Source organism: Marmota flaviventris, chromosome 1 (genome assembly GCF_047511675.1).
Source record: "Marmota flaviventris isolate mMarFla1 chromosome 1, mMarFla1.hap1, whole genome shotgun sequence".
Lineage (NCBI taxonomy): Eukaryota > Metazoa > Chordata > Mammalia > Rodentia > Sciuridae > Marmota > Marmota flaviventris.
In genome coordinates, this window is record NC_092498.1 from 73,134,256 (window position 1) to 73,154,066 (window position 19,811).

The 19,811-nt window shown below is 39.0% G+C and overlaps 1 protein-coding gene across 1 annotated transcript in view; it reads left to right on the forward strand.

The window, feature by feature from the left end:
• Positions 1–2,639: 2,639 nt before the first annotated feature.
• Ifrd1 (interferon related developmental regulator 1) overlaps positions 2,640–19,811 on the forward strand; it is a 44,756-nt gene continuing 27,584 nt past the window's right edge. Inside the window, exons 1-2 of the mRNA XM_027932738.3 lie at positions 2,640–2,742; positions 3,868–4,027. Of these exons, the coding sequence (XP_027788539.1) occupies positions 3,976–4,027 (52 nt within the window). The 5' untranslated portion in view covers positions 2,640–2,742; positions 3,868–3,975. The remainder of the gene's footprint in view (positions 2,743–3,867; positions 4,028–19,811) is intronic.

A 19,811-nucleotide genomic window follows, 5' to 3' on the forward strand; every position in this document is an offset into this window, starting at 1 on the left:
GGGGATGTGACTTAGTGATAGAGGCCCTAAGATTGATCCTTAGCACCCAAAAAAGTAAAAAAAAAAATGAACACCTAAGATTTCGAATAAAAGATTAGATGAATAAACAGATAAAAGATATGTATAGAAATCTATCTTTTGTGTATAAAAGGAGGGGAAATAATGTTTGCTTATTTTTGCCAAAAGCAAAAGCTCTGGAAGAACAAATTAAAAATTAGTAAAAATAGTTTCTGAGAGGGGAAAGGAAAATGGGGCTTAGGAGACAGAACTGGAGGTGACATTTCTCTAGATATATTGATTGATGTAAATGTTTTACAAATTCAAAAACTACTCTACTAATAATGGAATGAAATGAAAAAAGGAAATACAGCAAACTGACTTTGGAAACAAATTAACCAAGGAATTTAAAATGAATATCAGATTGGGAGATTGCATGCCTCTTCTTGTTGACTAGGCCCTTGAAAAATTCCCCAGTAAATCTTGCTGAACCATGGAAGGCTGTGGAATTTGTACAATCTGCTTCAATTATATTTATTATCTGTTGTCTATCTTTTGCCCCTACACAGCCCACATGGCAGTGATCCTGGTTTGTTTTGTTCACTGATGTATTTATACTAACAGTCTAAACAATGTCTGCACACAGTAGGTGCTCAGTAAATTTTTTTGAATGAATGAAACTCCCCTGGGCAAGGAAGCCATTCTTTGTATGTACTTCTTTGAATGACCAAAGCTAGTGCAAGGCTCGTACAGAGATCGCCTGATATATATTTTATCGGAGCCCAGATATTTTTAGCAGAACTACAACTGCACCTTTGTCCTTAGTGACATCTATTCATGTCTGGCCAATAGCTCTGGACCCTGCCATTGTCACTATCTGCAGCTGGCAGTTCCCAGCAGCCAAGACATTGCCTAGGCTCATACTGTGCTGAAAGTGGCCCAAACTACCAAAGATTTATTCTCTCTCACTCTACTTCCGACTGGGCTGCTTTATGGGCTTTTCAAGAGGTATCTCTCCATTACTTTCTAGTGGGCTTACAAGAACAGGAAATGATATTTGGGACACATGGAGAAATAAATCTCTCTTTAAAAATGGCTATATATACAGATAAAGAGATTTCTTTTAGTAAGACTAGTTTAACGATAAACTATAGATCTGATGGTCACTAAGAATAGCATCCTTTGCCCTACATCCTTCTCTCAGCATTTCATTTTTTTGTAAAAGACACTAAAAGGTTTCAGTTTAGAGTCCACCTTTTAAAAGTTTTGCTCTGGGAGTCAGACAAATGTGGATTTGGATTCCAGCTTGGAGAAATTGCTAACTCACCTTCCTGGGACTCATTTTCCACAATGTTAGCAAAAATTAGCTTTCTATGTTGTTGGAAATATTAGCAAATATATATGTTACACCCCCAGCACAATGCCAGTGCTTCACCAATGGGAGAATTAATAAAAAATAAGCTCACTCTTCTTACTAAAAACTGTAGGGAAATAACATCAGAAGGAAATATATAAAAGTGCTCTTCTTGGGTGGTAAGATTATTGTGCTTTCCCAGACTTGGTGATTAAACTTTCCCAGACTTATTAGATCATGTAAAATGACTCTATAGTAGTTTTATAGTCAGAAATGTTAATAAGTCAATTTATATAATCTTTAATAGTTACAAATTTTCAGTTTTCCTTCCATGATTCTGTCCTGTTTCTCAATAAAAACTCATAACAAAAAGCAAAATAAATCAAAGAATTAACATGAGCACATAGACCCAGGGCCTAACAACAACAAGTCAGCCTGAAACAAATGTAACAAAAAATTGAAACTGAGGATTTGATCAACACTTTTAGTATCTGGTGGGCAGATAACAAACCTTTTAGTGTTGGCCAAGAAGAACAATCTTGAGATCAGGGGGTGGGCCAACAGTGTCCGCTATGAGCCAGAGAGCAGCCCCAATTTCTGCTGGAGCAAGGATGCAGGTAACATTCAACCAAGCCACATCCACTCCTGTGATTAGCCTGGGGAATGGTGTCACAGCCAAGTGGTGTGAGCCCCCACAATGGGATGGCTATTATTTGCACCACTTGCAGGATAGGAAATTTCCATTGGCTGGGAGAGTGGAATCTCAGAGATTGGTACCCAAGAAGGAAAGAAGTGGCCAACATGATGGCTGTTGCTCTCTGAACCACCCAGACCCTCCCACATCCTGTCGCTTGCAAAGGCTGTGGTCAGGGTTGCAAGGGGAGAAGAGGGATAGAGGAAGCATTTGTGAGCACTCAGTCTTCATGCCTAAGGCTTCTAACCACTCCACATTTCACAAGTGAGAAAATAGGAAGTGAGACTTAAAAAGGAACACAGGAACATGGTGCTGAAAGTAGTATACTCAAGACTTCAGGTATTATGATTTGGATGTAAGGTTTCCCCCCAAATGCTCATGTTTGAGCCAATGCAAGAGGGTTCAGAGAAGAAATGATTGGGCTATGAGAGCCTTAACCCAACCAGTGAATTAATCGCCAGATGGGATTAATTGAGTGGTAACTGAAGGCAGGTGGGATGTGGCTGGAGGAGGTGGGGCACTGAGGGCGTGGTTTTGTGGCATATATATATTTGGTGAGCTGAGCTTGGCCTTTCTGTGCTTTCTGATCATCATATGAGCTGCTTCCCTCTGCCACAGTCTTCTGCCATGATGTCCTGCCTCACCTCGAGCCCTAAGGAATGGAGCCAGCTATCTATGGACTGAGACCTCTGAAACTGTGAGCCTTCAATAAACTTTTCCTTCTCTACAATTGCTCTGGTCAGGGATTTTAGTCACAGCAGTGAAAAAGCTGACTAAAACATGAGGATTGAAGTATTTTTGCCAATCCAGTTTCCTTAGTTACTGAGGATGCTCAAAAGAACTTCCTGTGTTGCTTCTTTTCTTCCAGTGTTAAATATCTCTGTAACTCATGACACCTGCTGTCTGCCACAGAGCTGTGCAGCCTAAACATTAGAACAAGACACTCATCTCACAGTCCAACAGTAGACCAAGGGTCAATAAGTTACCAAAAGTTTTATTTATTATAGGGCGAATCTTTATCAGAGAATAGATGGCAAGCCATCCTATAACTCTGGCAGCAGCCTTAGATGGCACAGATAAGATCAGATTAAGAAAGGAGCTACACTCCATCTTCTAGAAAACACATCTAACCCCCTGCCATAGCTTCCCTTTCTTATACTTTTACATTGTGCAGTTCTTTTATTTGCTTCCTCCTCTCCCTCACTCAACTCTTCTAAAAGAAGAACAAGAGCAGTGTCCTAGGAAAGAGGTTGTGCTTGTTCCTGCTCAGAGCATCCCTTGATTTGATGGTGGAAACTCCCAGGTATCTGTAAGGGCACCTGCTCATTTGAGATCAGGAGGCTGCCCAGAGAAGGAAAATAACCAGCTAGATCAATGGGCGGGGGATTGAAGCATAAAAGGGACTGGAGACAAAGAGAAGGTCAGCTGTAAGTGGGTCAGGAGACCAGAGTGGACCGAGTAAGCCCTGGAATGCTCTGCAGTGAGGCCTGCCACGGAGGATTTCAGTCCTGTCCCCACCCAGGGGCAGGTGACTCATCACTTCCTATTATTATGAAGGCCAACCCCAAGAGGCCCAGGCAAGGCTGACTGCTGTTAAAACTGGACTGCTCTCCTTCTAGCTCCTGGTTCATTCTAGGTCTGTGTAGTAAAAGGTTGTTCTAGAAGGGCTGTGTGTAACACATCCCAGTATTCAATGTTCCTTTATCACTTTTGTTTTTTTACTTGAGCCAGCAATTGGCACTGGTCAGGCTTTGGGCAGATGCCAGCTGCTTTATCTGGTAGCATTGTCCCATAATTATTAAGGTTTATTGGCAATTTCTAGGTGCCAACGTTGTGTGAAGAACTTTACACAGACACCGCACTAATTCTCAGAAACTGACCACAAGCTGACCAAATCTCCATTTGCAGAAAAGAAGACAGAGGCTTGTAGATGTTAAACTGCTCAAGGACTGAGACTCTCACTCAAGACTTTGGACGGACAGGTACTTACCCTGTAGTCAATACTGCCTGGCAGAGATTAGAAATGGTTTGTTGAGATTAAACAAAACCAGAAGGTGATCATATGCAGGAGAAAGTGAAGAAAATGAAAAGCAAACATTAGGCCAAAGGGTTACGAGGAGAGAAGGATAAAGGGAGGAAAGCAATATGCCATTGGTAGAAAATCCAGGTAACTAAGGTCATTGGTCCTGTATGAAATGTAAGCGCTAACTAGGACACTGTTCACTGAGCCAGCTATAGACCTGTGGAAAGTGTATCTTTCTGCAGTGTCAGGATTTACTGAATAACAATACATTCATAAGCTACCTCAGAGTATTTTGGTTTACTTGGTAGGCATGAGCAGGGCAGTTACAAATTCTTTTTATTCCACTCCAGTCTTAATTATTAATATCTAGAATATCAAGTTGCATATCACTCTTTACACAATGATTTAGAAGTTACCCAATCTAAGAAAGGGTTACCAGTGGCCACAGAGTTAAAGAGGCAGAACAAAGGAGGAGGGCTGATACAGATGGCTGCAAAAGAGTCACTGCAGATGGTCAGATGAGATAACCCAACAGTTTAGGAACTTGTTGAAGGTAGGGAACTCTTGTTGAATTTGTTCAAGGTGAGAGTCTACAACAGCAAGTGGTTTCCAAAGAGGTCATGTCAAGCAGGGACACAGAGCTGAGCTGAAGCCTCTGGGAAAGGAGTTAGGAGTTTCTTGTCACCTGTTAACTCAACCTCCCAACCTGTTCTCTGGAGGGTCTGATAAGACCACCTCTGTAACACCGTCTCAGCTTCCTTCCTTTTGTGTATTTTAGGTGAAGGGGGTGCATCATGTGGTGGCCTGGTGTGTCTAATAGGCTCATGAGCCTGGTTTCTCTGATGTGAGTCAGATATGTCCATGCATCCATGAGCTTCTGATTCAATTCAATAGGTTCACAGGTGGTCATTTTTTATTAGCATGACTAATTTATTTTCCAATTTGTGCCTTATGATTGTGCTATGCAGCTGAGGGTTATTCTTTTCAATGACTCTGTATGTCCAATATCTGGTAGTTATCTATTTTTCCAGACATGTTAACAAGTCATTCTGCCTTAGAACTTGTACTTAAAATGGAGTAGCTCAGTGCAAACTGCTACTTTATAAAGTGGAGTAACTTAGGGCTAGGCACAACCTGAAAACTGCTGTTCTATACATCATCAAGTAACTCAGAGCAGAGTACAGCCTTCTCTCCACATTTGTCTTCCTAACATCTCTTCAAGATGGATATATTTCTTTTTATTTTCCTGGCGGGTGGGGTGGGGTACCAGGGATTGAACTAAGGGGCACTCAACCCCTGAACCCCATCCATAGCCCTTTTTTTTTTGTTTTTTATTTAAAGACAGGGTCTCACTGAGTTGCTTAGTGACTCTCTAAATTGCTGAGGCTGACTTTGAACTCATCATGATCCTCTTGTCTTAGCCTCCTGAGCTGCTGAGTTTACAGGCATGTGCCACTGAGCCTGGCAAGAAGGATATGCTTTATTAGCTCCATTTTTCATGTATACAATTCATGGATTTATTATCTAGTTTTGGATTTTTTAATTTGTTCTAATTAGTTATACTTGATAGTAGAATGCATTTTGATACATCATACATAAATGGAGTATAACTTCTCATTCTTCTGGTTGCACATGATATAGAATCACACTGGTCTTGTAATCATATGTGCACACAGTAATATCTGATTCATTCTTCTATCATTCCTAGCCTCATATCCCCTCACCTCTCTTCACTCCCCTCTGCCTAATCCAAAGTACCTCTATTCTTCACTAGCCCCCACCCCCTTATTGTGAGTTAGCATCCTCATATTAGAGGAAACATCTAGTCTTTGGTTTTTTGGGGATTGGCTCATTTCACTTAACATGATATTCTCAGATCCATCCTTTACCTGCAAATGCTATAATTTTATTATTCTTTAAGGCCAAGTAATATTCCATTGTGTATATATATCAGATTGTCTTTATCCATTCCTTAGTTGAATGGCATCTAGGTTGGTTGCATAGTTTAATTATTGTGAATTGAGCTGCTATTAACATTTATGTGGCTTTGTCACTGTAGTATGCTGATTTTAAGCCTTTTGGGTATAAACGGAGGAGTGGGATAGCTGGGTAAAATGGGGGTTTCTTTCCAAGTTTTCTAAGGAATCTCCATACTGCTTTCCATAATGTTTGTACCAATTTGCAGTTCTACCAGCAATGTTTGAGTGTACCTTTTCCCCTCATCCTCACCAACATTTATTGTTACTTGTATTCTTGATGATTGCCATTCTGACTGGAGTGAGGTGAAATCTCAGAGTAGCTTTGATTTTTATTTCTCTAATTGCTAGAGATTTTGAACATTTTTTAATATATTTGTTGATCTATTGTATTTTTTCTTCTGAGAACTGTCTGTTCAGTTTCTTAGCCCATTTATTGACTAGATTATTTGTTTTTTTTTTTTTTGGTGTTGAGTTTTTTGTGTTCTTTATATATCCTGGAGATTATTGCTCTGTCTGATATGCAGGTGGTAAAAATTTGCTCCCATTCTGTAGGCTCTCTCTTCACCTCACTGATTATTTCTTTTGCTGAGAAGAAGCTTTTTAGTTTGAATCCATCCCATTTATTGATTCTTGATTTTAATTCTTGCACTTTAGGAGTCTTCTTAAGGAAGTTGGGGCCTAATCTGACATGATGGAGAATTGGGCCTGCTTTTTATTCTATTAGGCACAGGGTCTCTGTTCTAGTGCCAGTCTTTGATTTACTTTGAGTTTCATGCAGGGTGAGAGGGGTTTAATTTCACTGTGCTACATATGGATTTCCAGTTTTCCCAGCACCATTTGTTGAAGAGGCTATCTTTTCTCCAATGAATGTTTTTGGTGCCTTTGTCTAGTATGAGATAACTTTATTTATGTGGGTTTGTCTTTGTGTACCATTGGTTTACATATCTGTTTTGGTGCCAATACCAGGCTGTTTTTGTTACTATGGCTCTGTAGTATAATTTAAGGTCTGGTATTGTGATGCCTCCTGCTTCATGCTAAGGATTTCTGTGGCTATTTTGGGTCTCTTATTTTTCCAAATCAATTTCATGATTGCTTTTTCTATTTCTTTGAGGAATGTCATTGGGATTTTGATTGGAATTGCATTAAATCTGTATAGTGCTTTTAGTAGTATGGCCATTTTGACAATATTAATTCTGCCTATCCAAGAGCACGGGAGCTCTTTCTGTCTTATAAGGTCTTCTTCCATTTCTTTCCAGTTCTATAGTTTTCATTGTAGAGGTCTTTCATCGCTTTTGTTAATTGATTCCCAAGTACTTTTTTTTTTTTTTGAAGCGACTGTGAATAGGGTAGTTTTCCTAATTTCTTTTTCAGTGGATTCATCACTGACATATAGAAACATGTTTGATTTATGGGCATTGATTTTATATCCTGTTACTTTGCTGAATTCCTTTATTAGTTCTAGAAATTTTGTTAGAATTTTTTGGATCTTCTAAATTTAGAATCATGTCATCAGCAAATAGTGATAGTTTGAGTTCTTTTCTATTCTTATCCCTTTAATTTCTTTGTCTGTCTAATTGCTCTGTATAGTGTTTCAAGAACTATGTTAAATAGAAGTGGTGAAAGAGGGCATCCCTCTCTTGTTCCAGTTTTTAGAGGGAATGCCTTCAATTTTTCTCCATTTAGAATGATGTTGGCTTGGGGCTTAGCATAGATAGCCTTTATGATTTGGGGATATGTTCATGTTATCCCTAATTTTTTTCTAGTGTTTTGAACAAGAATGGGTGCTGTATTTTTTCAAATGCTTTTTCTGCGTCTATTGAGATGATCATATGACTCTTTAAGTCTATTGATGTGATGAATTACATTTATTGATTTCGATATGTTGAACAAACTTACATCCCTGGGATGAATCCCACTTGATAGTGGTGCACGATCTTTTTGATATGCTTTTGTAATCAATTTGCCAGAATTTTATAGAGAATTTTTGCTTCTATGTTCATATGGGATATTGGTTTGAAGTGTTCTTTCTTTGATGTGTCTTTATCTGGTTTTGGTATCAGGGTGATACTAGCCTCATAGAATGAATTTGGAAGAGTTCCCTCTTTTCTTTCATGGAAAAATTTGAGGAGTATTGGTATTAATTCTTCTTCGAAGTTCTTGTTAGATTCTTGATGGCATCTTCTATTTTATTGCTTGAAACTGATCTGTCTAAATTGTGTATATCCTCCAGATTCAGTTCGTGTACATCATCTGTCTGTAGAAATTTGTCGATTTATTATCAACATGGATTTATTATCTAGTAGTGGATTCTTATAGCTACTGGGGGACAGGTGTATATTCAGTGTTGTTGGAGAAGCTTCTCTCATACTGAGTGCCCCAACTCCCACTTTCCCTGAAATTTTCACATTTACAGTGATTGGTAAGGCAGCAGAGGCAGGGGCTTTGTCTTCCAAAGGTTATCATTGATATGTACACATTATCCTCAACATCAGACTCCACAAAATTAAGGACTTTGTTTTATTTGCTTCTATATCCTTAGCTGGAGGAACAAGGAAGATGATCTTTAGTTATGTACTGAATTAAGACTATGTAAATAAATAAACTAAGGAGACTTTTAAATTCATTTATTTATTCAACAAATAAATGACTTGAAGACTTTTTTGATATTTTTTGGTCTGAGTCACTGTCTTTGCAAGTCAGAGGATAGGGAGAAATGGGTCATAGGGTAATGTTCTGGGGGGATGTGGTTGGATAAGATTAGAGGTGGGGAAGTTTGGAACTTAGAGTTCCATAGCAGGGGAATTTGGAGAGCTGGTGGGCACTATGAACTTCCCAATCTAACTTCATGTCTACTTGACCATTGTCTCTATACTGTTCTCCTATCCACCCTTCCAATTGCATGAGGAGAGGCATCCTTTTGACTTAATAAGGCTAAATCCCCAGGTTTAGGCTGCTGACATTTTTGTCTTTCTCTCCACCGACATCCTCAAATGAGCTTGGGTATTCTTCCTTCAGGAAAAAACAAAACAAAATAAAATATTGGGTAACTCTGTAGTTCTTTTAACATTCTATTTATTTTCTTTAATTTACTACTAAACTTGAATAAATGTCTCATACTTTTTATTTTCATATATTTGTTGCCCACTAACTTTCAGTTCCATGAAATCTATCTTCTGCTTTTGCCACTATTTTACTAAAATGTTCTCTCTTGTTTGTCGAGATAAAATACTTTACACCAGACCACTAGTTGTCTGATAGTCCTCAGCCTTCTTCCTTTTATGGGTAAAACTCTTCCAAGTTTCAACTGGGCATATGGGATCAACTAGAGACTGCATTTCCCAGTTTCCCTTGCAGCCAGGTATGGGCATGTGGCCAAGAGCTGGGGGCAACTTCTGGCTTCCCTAAAGCTAAGAGTTTGTCTTGTCCTTGCCCTTTTGTTCTTTCTGCTGTTTGGTAGCAGTCTTAGAAATTGGTGTCAAGATGGCAGGGCTGGTATGTTGAGGACAATAGTGCTTCTCCTTGGGCCCTGGGCTTATCACCTCTAGATCTTTATATGAGAAATAAATAAACTTACATTTTATTTTCATCATTCCATTTTGGAGGCCCTTTGTTATAGCAGCTTAGTGAGTACCCTGTTAAACTCCTTTATTTCTTGTTTAAAAAGTAATATGCATTCAATAAGAAACTTAACTTGCTGGTAAGAAGAATGATGACAACACGAACAATTCCTGTTGATCCTCCTGCTTTGCTCATGAATTATTCTCAGTAGCCTATATTTAACTGCCTTCTTGTCTTCCTCCTATCTGCAAGCTTGGACATACCCCAGGATTAAGTTCTCTGCTCTCTTGTCTTTCTATGCTTTGTCACAGAGAAAGACTCATGTAGCATCTGATTTAATCATTAATTTGTTCATTGATTCAAGGATACCTCATGAAAACCTACATTCTGCCATGTATTGGGGATACAAAAATGAATCATTAGATGTGGTTCCCACTCCCAATGGGCTCATTGTCTGGAGAGGAGAGGGTAAGAGAGATGCAAACAAGCACGTGTAATATAGTGTGCTGAGTGCCTCAATGGAGTATTGCAGGCGAGACTACAGAGGAAGGTACCTGTCTCCATGGGGGTGGAGAGGTGGTGTCACTGAAGGACCCTAGGTGAAGGAGAATGGAGAAGGGCTAGGGGTAAAGGAAGGTGGCTCCATACCCAAGAGATTAGCCAGGAATCAAGAACCTAGATGTGAGAACATCAAGGATATTTGCAAGTAATTTCTATTGTAGAAAGGGCAATGCTAGATGTCAAGAGCTGAAGGAGGTGAGGTGAGGGCAGAGGGTGAAGCCGCGCGAAGGCTTTGCTTGTTATGCTAAGAATACTTATACTTTCTCCTGATGAGGCTTTAATGACCAGAAGCATGAAGTTGTCAGATCTACCTGCTGATACAGTTTCCGGATTGCTTGGGTGAAGGACAGAACTCTGCGAGGTCACCAAGAGTGGCAACAGGGAACCAGTTTGTAGGCTATCTGCAATGGAATAGTTAAAGAGGTGGGGATGGCTAGATCTAAGGTATTGGCCTTAGGAATGAAGAGAGAAATGAATCTGAGAAATATTTAAGGAACAGAACAGGCAAGGCTTGGCAAATGAAGAGGAGATAAGAGGAAGCATCAAAGACAACTCTTGGGGCTCCAGCTCCCTCCAACCAGGCAAGGGAAACAGTGTTGGTGGCTTTTCCTGCCACCTGCCCATGAGGTGGCTTATTGTGATGAAGGTGAGAAAGCTTCACCTTCGGGTCTCTTGCTTGTATCCACCCATTCAAAGCTCTGGGAGGGGCCCTAGCAGTGCTGTCTTCTTAAATCTATTCTTTTTCTTACAAAGGGCCCACACCCTCTTTAAGCTGGTATCAACTTAGACACACAAAACCCAAATCCACTCCCATCCATCCCCTTTCAGTTCATCCTTCTGGTTACCACTAGATCAGTCTTCAGGGAAGAAACAGCTGACATCATGTCAATCCTCTCCTCAGAAGCTACTGTCATCATGTCAGTGATCTTTTTCAACTTGACAACTTTATGTTGGGTTTGCCCTTTACCTATGCTCTCTAAAATTAATTTCCCAACAAATGTTTATGTTTTCAGAAAAATAACATTGACCTGTCGTATCAATGAGCAGGAAAGTCATTTATAACTTAGTCTTTAGTCCTTTAAGACCAGACAGAACTGCTCTCATCGAAGTTAGTCTGTTGAGATTTCTTGTCTGTCACTCATTTTCTTGATGTGTTTTATACCAACCGTGGCTCTTCTACCTTTAAAGACTTGTCAAATCTCAAACTTGGAATTGAGTGGCGACTGCTGTTTGGGATGTTCAGACCTATGGAAACCAATTGGCACATGCGAACATCACTCTTTATGGTGGCCATGGGATACATTTAGCATGTGGTCACACTTTAAAATTCTGTTTTTCATAGTTAAAGTCAAAGGCAATTTGTATTTTAGAATATGAACCTTTGAACACTAGTTATTCAATAGTTCCAGTGTGTGGGATATAACATGCTGTCATCTTGTGGTCACAGAGTTGTCCAGGGCCATTCTCTAATCTGAAAGAAGTGTTGTCTTCATTGTTTGCTGCATTGTCAGCTGATAAATTACTCTGAAGATTTTTCTGTTATCTTAGCAGCTGACTACCCCATGTATGAAAAATCTAATTTCATTTTTAAGCTTTTTTCTCCCATAATATTCTGTCTGCATCAAAAGAGTCTCACTCAGACACATAATATCAATTTATTATCTTAACAATCTCAATACAGAAGGCAGCCTCGCCATGTTCTTTTTTTAAGCATAAGGGAGGCCTAGCATCTTTCTAAAAAAGAACATGCTGTACAACCTCATATTAAAACAATTGTAGCCTAGGTAAATTTTCTACTGACAGTCCTTCTATTTTTCTAATAAGAGGATAACCCATTGTAAGAGAAGTTATTACTGAGATAAAACAAAGTTGGAATGTTACTTTTAGAGGACACTTCTGAGCTAGGGGCACCTGGGGCTAATGTTTCATACCAGATCCTTCTCAGGTCCCTTCTTTGCACTTCAATCTCCACATCTTGTAACATGTTGAAAGATACAAAGGTGCAGTGAGGCTGGCTACACCTGCCAAGCTCTAAGGACTTCTCTTGCATAAAGCACTTGGGGCTACTATCATCATTCTACATAAAAGCAAAAATCATTTCTACAAGGAAAGCAAAAAAAAAAAAAAAAAAAAAATTAGTCCTAAGAAACATTGAGCAGGTGTGGCCTGGGGCAGGTGGAGAGGCTTGGAATTCTGTTCTTTTTTGAGAAAATACTGTTTTCTCTATCTTAATTCCCTTATGTTATCCCCAACCTTGTGATGTTTGTGGTGCTTTGGAGAAATCAGGGATAGGTATGAGTTGGTGGATAGAATAAAGTAGAAAGGGGAGCCTAGCAGCAACCTGGGGAGGTGATTATGAGATGGCAAGGGATGGCCTGTTGAAGACCTGAGCCACAGCCTGGCTCCATGCTGCTACCCAAAGAGGACAAGCAGCAGCCAGGGCAGATGTGTGGAGCAGGTATGCATTCCTTGAGGATTTTCATCAGGAGGTAGGAAGGAACTGGGTAAAAGACTAAACTTTCAGACACCTATGGCATGAGCTCTGATCCTTGCTTCCCTTGGAAGACCAGAGAATAGAGATGTGTTTAACATTTGTTCTATTCAGAATAAACACTAAAGAGTCCATAAACACTAAGAGTCTAGTAAGGAGGCTAATTCCTTATTTTATACACACATTCACTCCTAGCTGCCTTTCATCCTTTCCCTGTCTCTCTTCCACTTGGGGTTGGCTATGTGGGAGGGGGTAGAGTAGGAGGTATTTTAAATAGAAGGAGCCAGAAGAATGTCAAAGATCCACTTCACCTGTTTGTAGAACAGAGGTCCCCAGATACCCTGACCACTCATGTTATCCAGTGCCTGAAACAAAGGATTCTCCCAGCCTCCTGTTTCATACAGGTCAGCATCATGTACCCCAGCTAATCCACACAGACCTCCCCAAAGGCCAGTGAATAAGGAAGGAGCATTCCTCAGAGCCCCTTCGGTTCAATGTTTAACATAATTAATCCTTAAGGTAGATGGAACTTGTTAATTTGCTAATTCTTTCCTTTCTCCCTCTCTCTTCTCTCCACCCCCTTCTCTGGCCTCCCACCTTTCTTCCCTTGTTGTATCCTTGATCTTAGGGTATTTTCTGCTTATTATTTTTCCAGCTGTGTTGCTGATGTAACCAGTGTCTTATGTTCCCTGTTGTGGCCAGAAACCTGTTTCCATCATTAATGGCTTACAGGTTGCAAAGGGAGCTGAGTAAGCTTAAGTCTGGACAGGAGGCTACTTTTGGACTAGAAATTATTATTTTTTAAAATATTGTTTTAGGGCTGGGGATGTGGCTCAAGCGGTAGCACGCTCGCCTGGCATGCATGCGGCCCGGGTTCGATCCTCAGCACCACATACAAACAAAGATGTTGTGTCTGCCGATAACTAAAAAATAAATATTAAAAAAATTATCTCTCTCTCTCTCTCCCTTCCTCTCACTCTCTCTAAAAAAATAAAATAAAATATTGTTTTAGTTGTAGTTGGACACAATATCTTTATTTATTTTTATGTGGTGCTGAGGATCAAACCAGTACCTCACACGTGTGAGGCAGGCGCTCTACCAATGAACTACAGCCCCAGCCCCAGAAATTATTAAATGAAGACAGATAACTATATGTCATATTATATTTTGAATTAAGATTGATTGATGTCACTATATAAATGTATGCCAATAAAATTCAAATTGAGAATTTGGCAAAACAGCCCTGAACACCTCCCCCTTTATAAATGTGGCTCCAGTACTATTCCCCTGCCTATGTTGGAGCAAGAAGGACACACATCAGTTTGGAATGTTTTAGGTGAGGTCATATAGAATCTAGGTTACAAATGTGATGCCATCATTTATTTTTAGACTCCCCAAACAGTTTACCTCCTACCACCCACCCATCCCCACCTCTGTGAAGTCCTCCTTCCTATCCTCCTCCTTTCCATCATGTTGTAATAATGGGAGGGAAGAATCCAGGGCAGTAGGAAACGCCTGTCTTGCCCTCCACAACCTATTTCTTTTTATTAATTCATTTATAGAGTGAATTAATGTACAAAAACATAAAAGTTGTACATTTATGGCGTACCATATAACATTTCAGTACATGTAAATCTGTGTAATGTTTGAATCGGTGTAAGCATATTTATCTCCTCACATAATCTATTTCTATGCCATTTGCATTTAAAACCAAAAGTCATAGGGATTACTCCTTCCTTGGTGAGTGGAAATAGAAAGATCACAGTTATGAAAATAGTATTTGAAATAAGGAAAAGGACTACCAAACATCCTGCTTACTCATTATATCTTTCTGGGATCTCCTATATGTGAAAACTCCAGTCATCTGAGTCCTCGATTCCTAGAAAGCAAGCGTTTCCAAGTTCTGTCCCTGACATAGTTGTACTTGTTCATAAATAGTTTATCCATCCTAAGTGCTCAATAAATACTTATTATGTGAATAAATGATTCTTTCTGCCCATAGTAATATTGTGTTAGAGGTATGAGCACAATTTCATATAGAAGATATTAGTCATCAGGCCAACCACTTAGCCATGTTCACTTATGGCCTCTCCTGTAATTACAACAGGAATGCCCATGACACTTTTTGCATTCCACTTCTTTGCATTCAATTTTTGACCATCAAAAATCAATTATTGTGTGCTAGTGGTACTTTGTAGGGTTTTTTTCTTCTTTTTTCTTTTGGTAATTCAACAGTGCTATAAGGAATGATCTTCATGTTACATTTATTCATTGGTTCCTTCAACAGCTATGCATCAGGCTCTGTGTTAGATGCTAAGGACACAACAGTTTACAAGACAGACCAAATTCTGTCTTCATGGTACTTGGGAGTTAAGGCTTAGGGAAGTAACTTGTAGTTAGGGGATATACTAAGTGACCAGGCAGGATTTGAATCCATCCGATTCCAAAACTCATGCTGCTTCTGAAAAATGGTGACAGTATATCATAAGGAATCTACTCAGTGCCAATCCTTTAAAACTTGGCATATTTTAAAAATTTTCATACCAATTATTATCCCCATTTTATAAATAAGAAAATTGGACTCAGAGAGGTTAGATAACTTTCCCAAGACCACAGAGCTAGTAGACAGCAGGGCCAAGTTCTGGATGCTCATCATCTTGGCTCTAGAGCCCAGGCTGCTTCCAGCTGATCGCTCTGCTGCCTGGGGTAGCAGAGAGGATAAAGGTCCATAGGTCCTGTACTTTGGGGGCTTACAAAGTAGCAGGGGAGAAAAGCAAATTATAATACAAAGCAGAACATCACAAGGCCACAAAGAGAGCATAAACAAACTGCTTGGGGATTAAGGAGGGATTATTTTAGTCTAAGGAGTCCTTGAAAACAGAGGACAAGGGAAAGTGCTCTGTTTAATAGGTCTATAGAATCTCATCTTTGAAGTAGAAAATGATATATTATTCTCAGTGGAAAGACAATAAATAGAAGTTAGCATTCTTTCACTTCCTTGATCTTTTTTTGGTTATATTCAACAATTATATTCATTATATAAAATATGTTGGATGGCAGGATTGATGTAGCACCATAAGATACTTCAATTTCTGGGATGATAAATTGTTAAAATGTGTGGATCATGTGGATCTTTTGGCTCTCACCCCTGTGCCCTCCACCCTCTGCCACCACTGGGGATTGAACCCAGGGCCTTGAGTGTGCTAGGCAAGCCCCCTACAACAGAGCTACATCCCCTGACCAAACATGTTGTAGATCTTAGGATCAGCTAAACATGATTTCTATTTTTATAACATAAGAGCATGTCTTGCTCTCTGTTCATGGTATTTAAATTAGTGAAAGTATTGAAGAGCCACAGTGTAGTCTCACTTTCATTGGGGTCCCTGTGGGGCTACTGTGTACACTGCATATTTTGTGTACATGGTACTTGGGAGTTAAGGTTTAGGGAAGTAACTTGTAGTTACTTCTAAAGGTACAAAGGTACCCAGCTGAGCTGGTGAGGAGTTGAAATCTAGCCTGCATTCCCTGTACCAAACAGTGCTCCCCATTGCAGGACTGCCTCACTCCTACTAAAAGGAAGGGCATCAAAGATTCTCTTTAAATTTTTTATCAATTAGAAAGAGACTTTCTATGAATTAGCAGTGGCCTTGGCTTCCTGGGCAAGAAAGATGATTATGGTGCTGCTATACCCAGGATTGTAGTATACTTTATATGATAACATGCTTTTTATGTGCCTTCTACAGGCCTTTAGAAACTGTAGGAGTTTATTAAATTCTAAATTACTTTAAGATTAACTCAATAGTAAGTAATTAGGTCATCAATGTAAATTCTTTACGTGAAAAATTTATTGATCCCGTGTTATGTTATTTAATATAGAATACAATAATTAACTACAACTCTCAGCTAAAGAATATTTTCTCGTCTTTGTTTTGGTACTATGGATTGAACCCAGGGGTGCTTACCCACTGAGCCACATCCCAGCTCTTTTGAATTTTTATTTTTGAGACAGGGTCTCACTCAGTTGCTTAGGACATCACTAAGTTGCTGAGGCTGGCTTTGAACTTGCAATCTTCCTGCCTCAGCCTCCCAAAATGCTGGGATTACAGGCATGTGCCACTGTGCCTGACATCAACTAAACAATAGTTTTGCATAGAACTTCAGGGATTTCACATACTGTGTAAATTTCATTTGGGGAGGTTTTTAGAACTCAAATTACATGCCCAAACTACTGTACAGAACAATTCAAAAATAATTGAACATTTAACAATGTAAACATGTGGCTAAAACCTAACATTTTCCATATGGTTAGACAGTGAAAAGGCTATTTGCAGATTGGCTCTTGCAGGGTTGTATGATACCTGGCTGAAAAAAGGCTGAGTAACCCTAATCTGAAAATCCCAAATCCTTGGATTTTGGAGCACTTCAGATTTCATATTTTCATGAAACACTTATGGTCCCAAGCATTTTAGACAAAGGATATACAACCTATAACACATATTGGAAGTGTTCAATTCTTTTTGAATCATCCCGTATCATTTAACAACTTTTTGGGGAGACCTTTCAAATACTATATCAGCACTCCTAGTTTTGGATGCTATTGTGCTATAAATAAATATTTATTATGGTTCACATGGCAAGATGCCTTTTATAGGTTCGATTATTGGTGAGTAGTCATTCTTAATTGAATGATAATAATTTCACTTTAGATTTCAAGGAGTGATTGCCCCTCCACCACAATGCTCCCTCAAAATCATATCCAACATATAACCTCCTGTGAATACAGAGTGTCCCTGAAAGTTTCAGAGTTGTCATAGTGACCATTAAATTAGAGCTACTACAGGATTTATTCTCATAGAAAGTGAAGTTTCCCAGGACAACGAGTCATTATGAAAGCAGAAAGAGCCTTGAAACTGTTCCCTCATTAAATGAGCCAGTGTTCTGACAATGTGGTTATCATCACTAGCCAGAGGCTGTCTTCAATTTTACAGGCTCTGTCATGACACTGTCATGTTTAAGCATTTATTTTTCTGGCTGATTGTCATTTTTAAGGAGTATTATCTCACTGGACAGTTTGCTGAGAGCAGACTAAGTTGGAATTGAATAATCCAAAGCTGAACCAGAAAGGATATTTGCTGCAGATGTGTGTGTGTGCAGGCACATTTACAGAAAATGGCACGTGCTCTGACTGCAACCACTGATGTGAATTCCACTGGCAAGTATAAATTAACATGACCTTCAGAGCAATAAATTTTATCTGGTCAGTTCAAAAAATAGCTTTTTATAAAGTTTTAATTGGCTATTAATACGAGCATGTATACTTCAGTGTTCTCATTAATATTGAAATGTTTTAAGCATTTTATTCCATCAATAGTTTTCTTCTTGAAGCTATCAAATGTTAATTATAGCAGATCATTTTCCTTAAATTTTTTCTCTTTTAAAAATAGCAATATTTGTTCAAAGAAGACATGTTTTAATCATGAATGAAAGCTGAATGCAACAACTGCCATATGTGTCCACCAAGGCACATGTCTTCACCAAGGCACAGCATTTTGCTTCTCTATCCAGAGCAATAAAGATAGGAGAGCTGGTAGGGGGCAGGCTGGTATGTTAGGAATATTCACTATGGCTGACTAAATGGATGGCAAACCTGTATTTATCTGCACTTCCAGACTTGGTGGCCACCAAGAAAATGGTCAGAAAGGATTTTAAAGGAAAACATATTTGATTTGGGTTTTAAATATCAAAAGATGTTCAACAGGTTTAGAGAAAAGTCCTGGAAAAACATACCTGATTGAAGGAAATGTCTGTTTGTGGAACTGTAAGTGATCGTGCTTAGCTGGAGTATGGGAGAAGATGAAGCTGAATAGATGCAAGGAAGCCATATTATAGAGGTTTTGTAAATCATACTAAAGAGTAAGAATTTTATTCTACTGGTACCAAAAATCCAATGGAAGGTTATAAGCCAAGCAGCATTTGATTTTTAAAAACATTTACTGCTCTGAAGGTCATGTTAATTTTCCAGGCCAGTGCTAGGGGATGGGTTATAGAGATGGATTAAATGCAAAGAACATAAAACCTAGTAAATAAAAACATAAACAAATTAGTGTAAGTCATAGATTTTCTGTAATCGTAATCATGTACGTTTATTGAGATTGTTTTTTTGCTAGGCATTTGCTAAGTATGAATGTGTATTATCTAACTGAAGTCTCCCACTGACTATACGAAGTACTATTTATTGGTTAGTGCCACTTTATAGGAGGACAGACAGAAGCATGGAGATTTGGTAACTTGGCCCTGGTGAATGGTGGAATTAGGGGTCAAATTCTGATTCCTGACTCCAGAAAATGTACCTTTTTACCACTAAAGGTATACTGTTTCCCCATGACAGAAATTTCTCCAGGGCACTAGGGACCATACCAGAGAGAACAATCCATTCTATAGAGACAGAGGTGGGAGTTAGAAATCTGTATGGAGAGGGTGATGGGATTTGCCTTCAGGAAGATCATTCTAGTTAGCCTGAGGCTGGGTAAGAGGTGGCAAAATAAGCTCTGAAGCTAAGTTTTACTTGATAATATCAATGGGAATGAAAGAAAAGGAGAGAGTGTAGAGATTTTAGATGTGAAATGGCAGTATGTGGATGAGGTTAGGCTTCTGGTTTGATGTGAGGTGAATGCTAGTGATTAGCCATAATTCATAATGCCAAAGGAGAACCAGGTGGGTAGGGTAGGGGTAGAGTGGATGCATTTAGAATTTATTGAACTGGGGGAGTCTGTGTGACTGTAAGTGAGGGAAGTGATTGAATAGATGATTCTGCAGTTTAAGATTAATACCAAAGCTATAGATTGCATTGTGTATCATCTTTAAAGAGTTTCTAAAACATCAATCTTGTATCTCTCTAAGTGATAAGATAACTATTGAGTCTATCCTTAAAAAATAGAACCAAATATAAAAATGAATAATATCACAAGAAAGAAAAGAGTGAATCTTGCAAAGTTACTTCTTTATTTAAAACCAAACATGTGGGTGGGTATCCTAGCTTATATGGTGTGAAAATAGTATTGAAGCACCATGAATTCCTTTGAGGAGAAACATACTGTGGGATGAAAGTGAATTAAGTAAAGAGGTAGCAGGGAGAACAAGTAGGGAAAGAACAT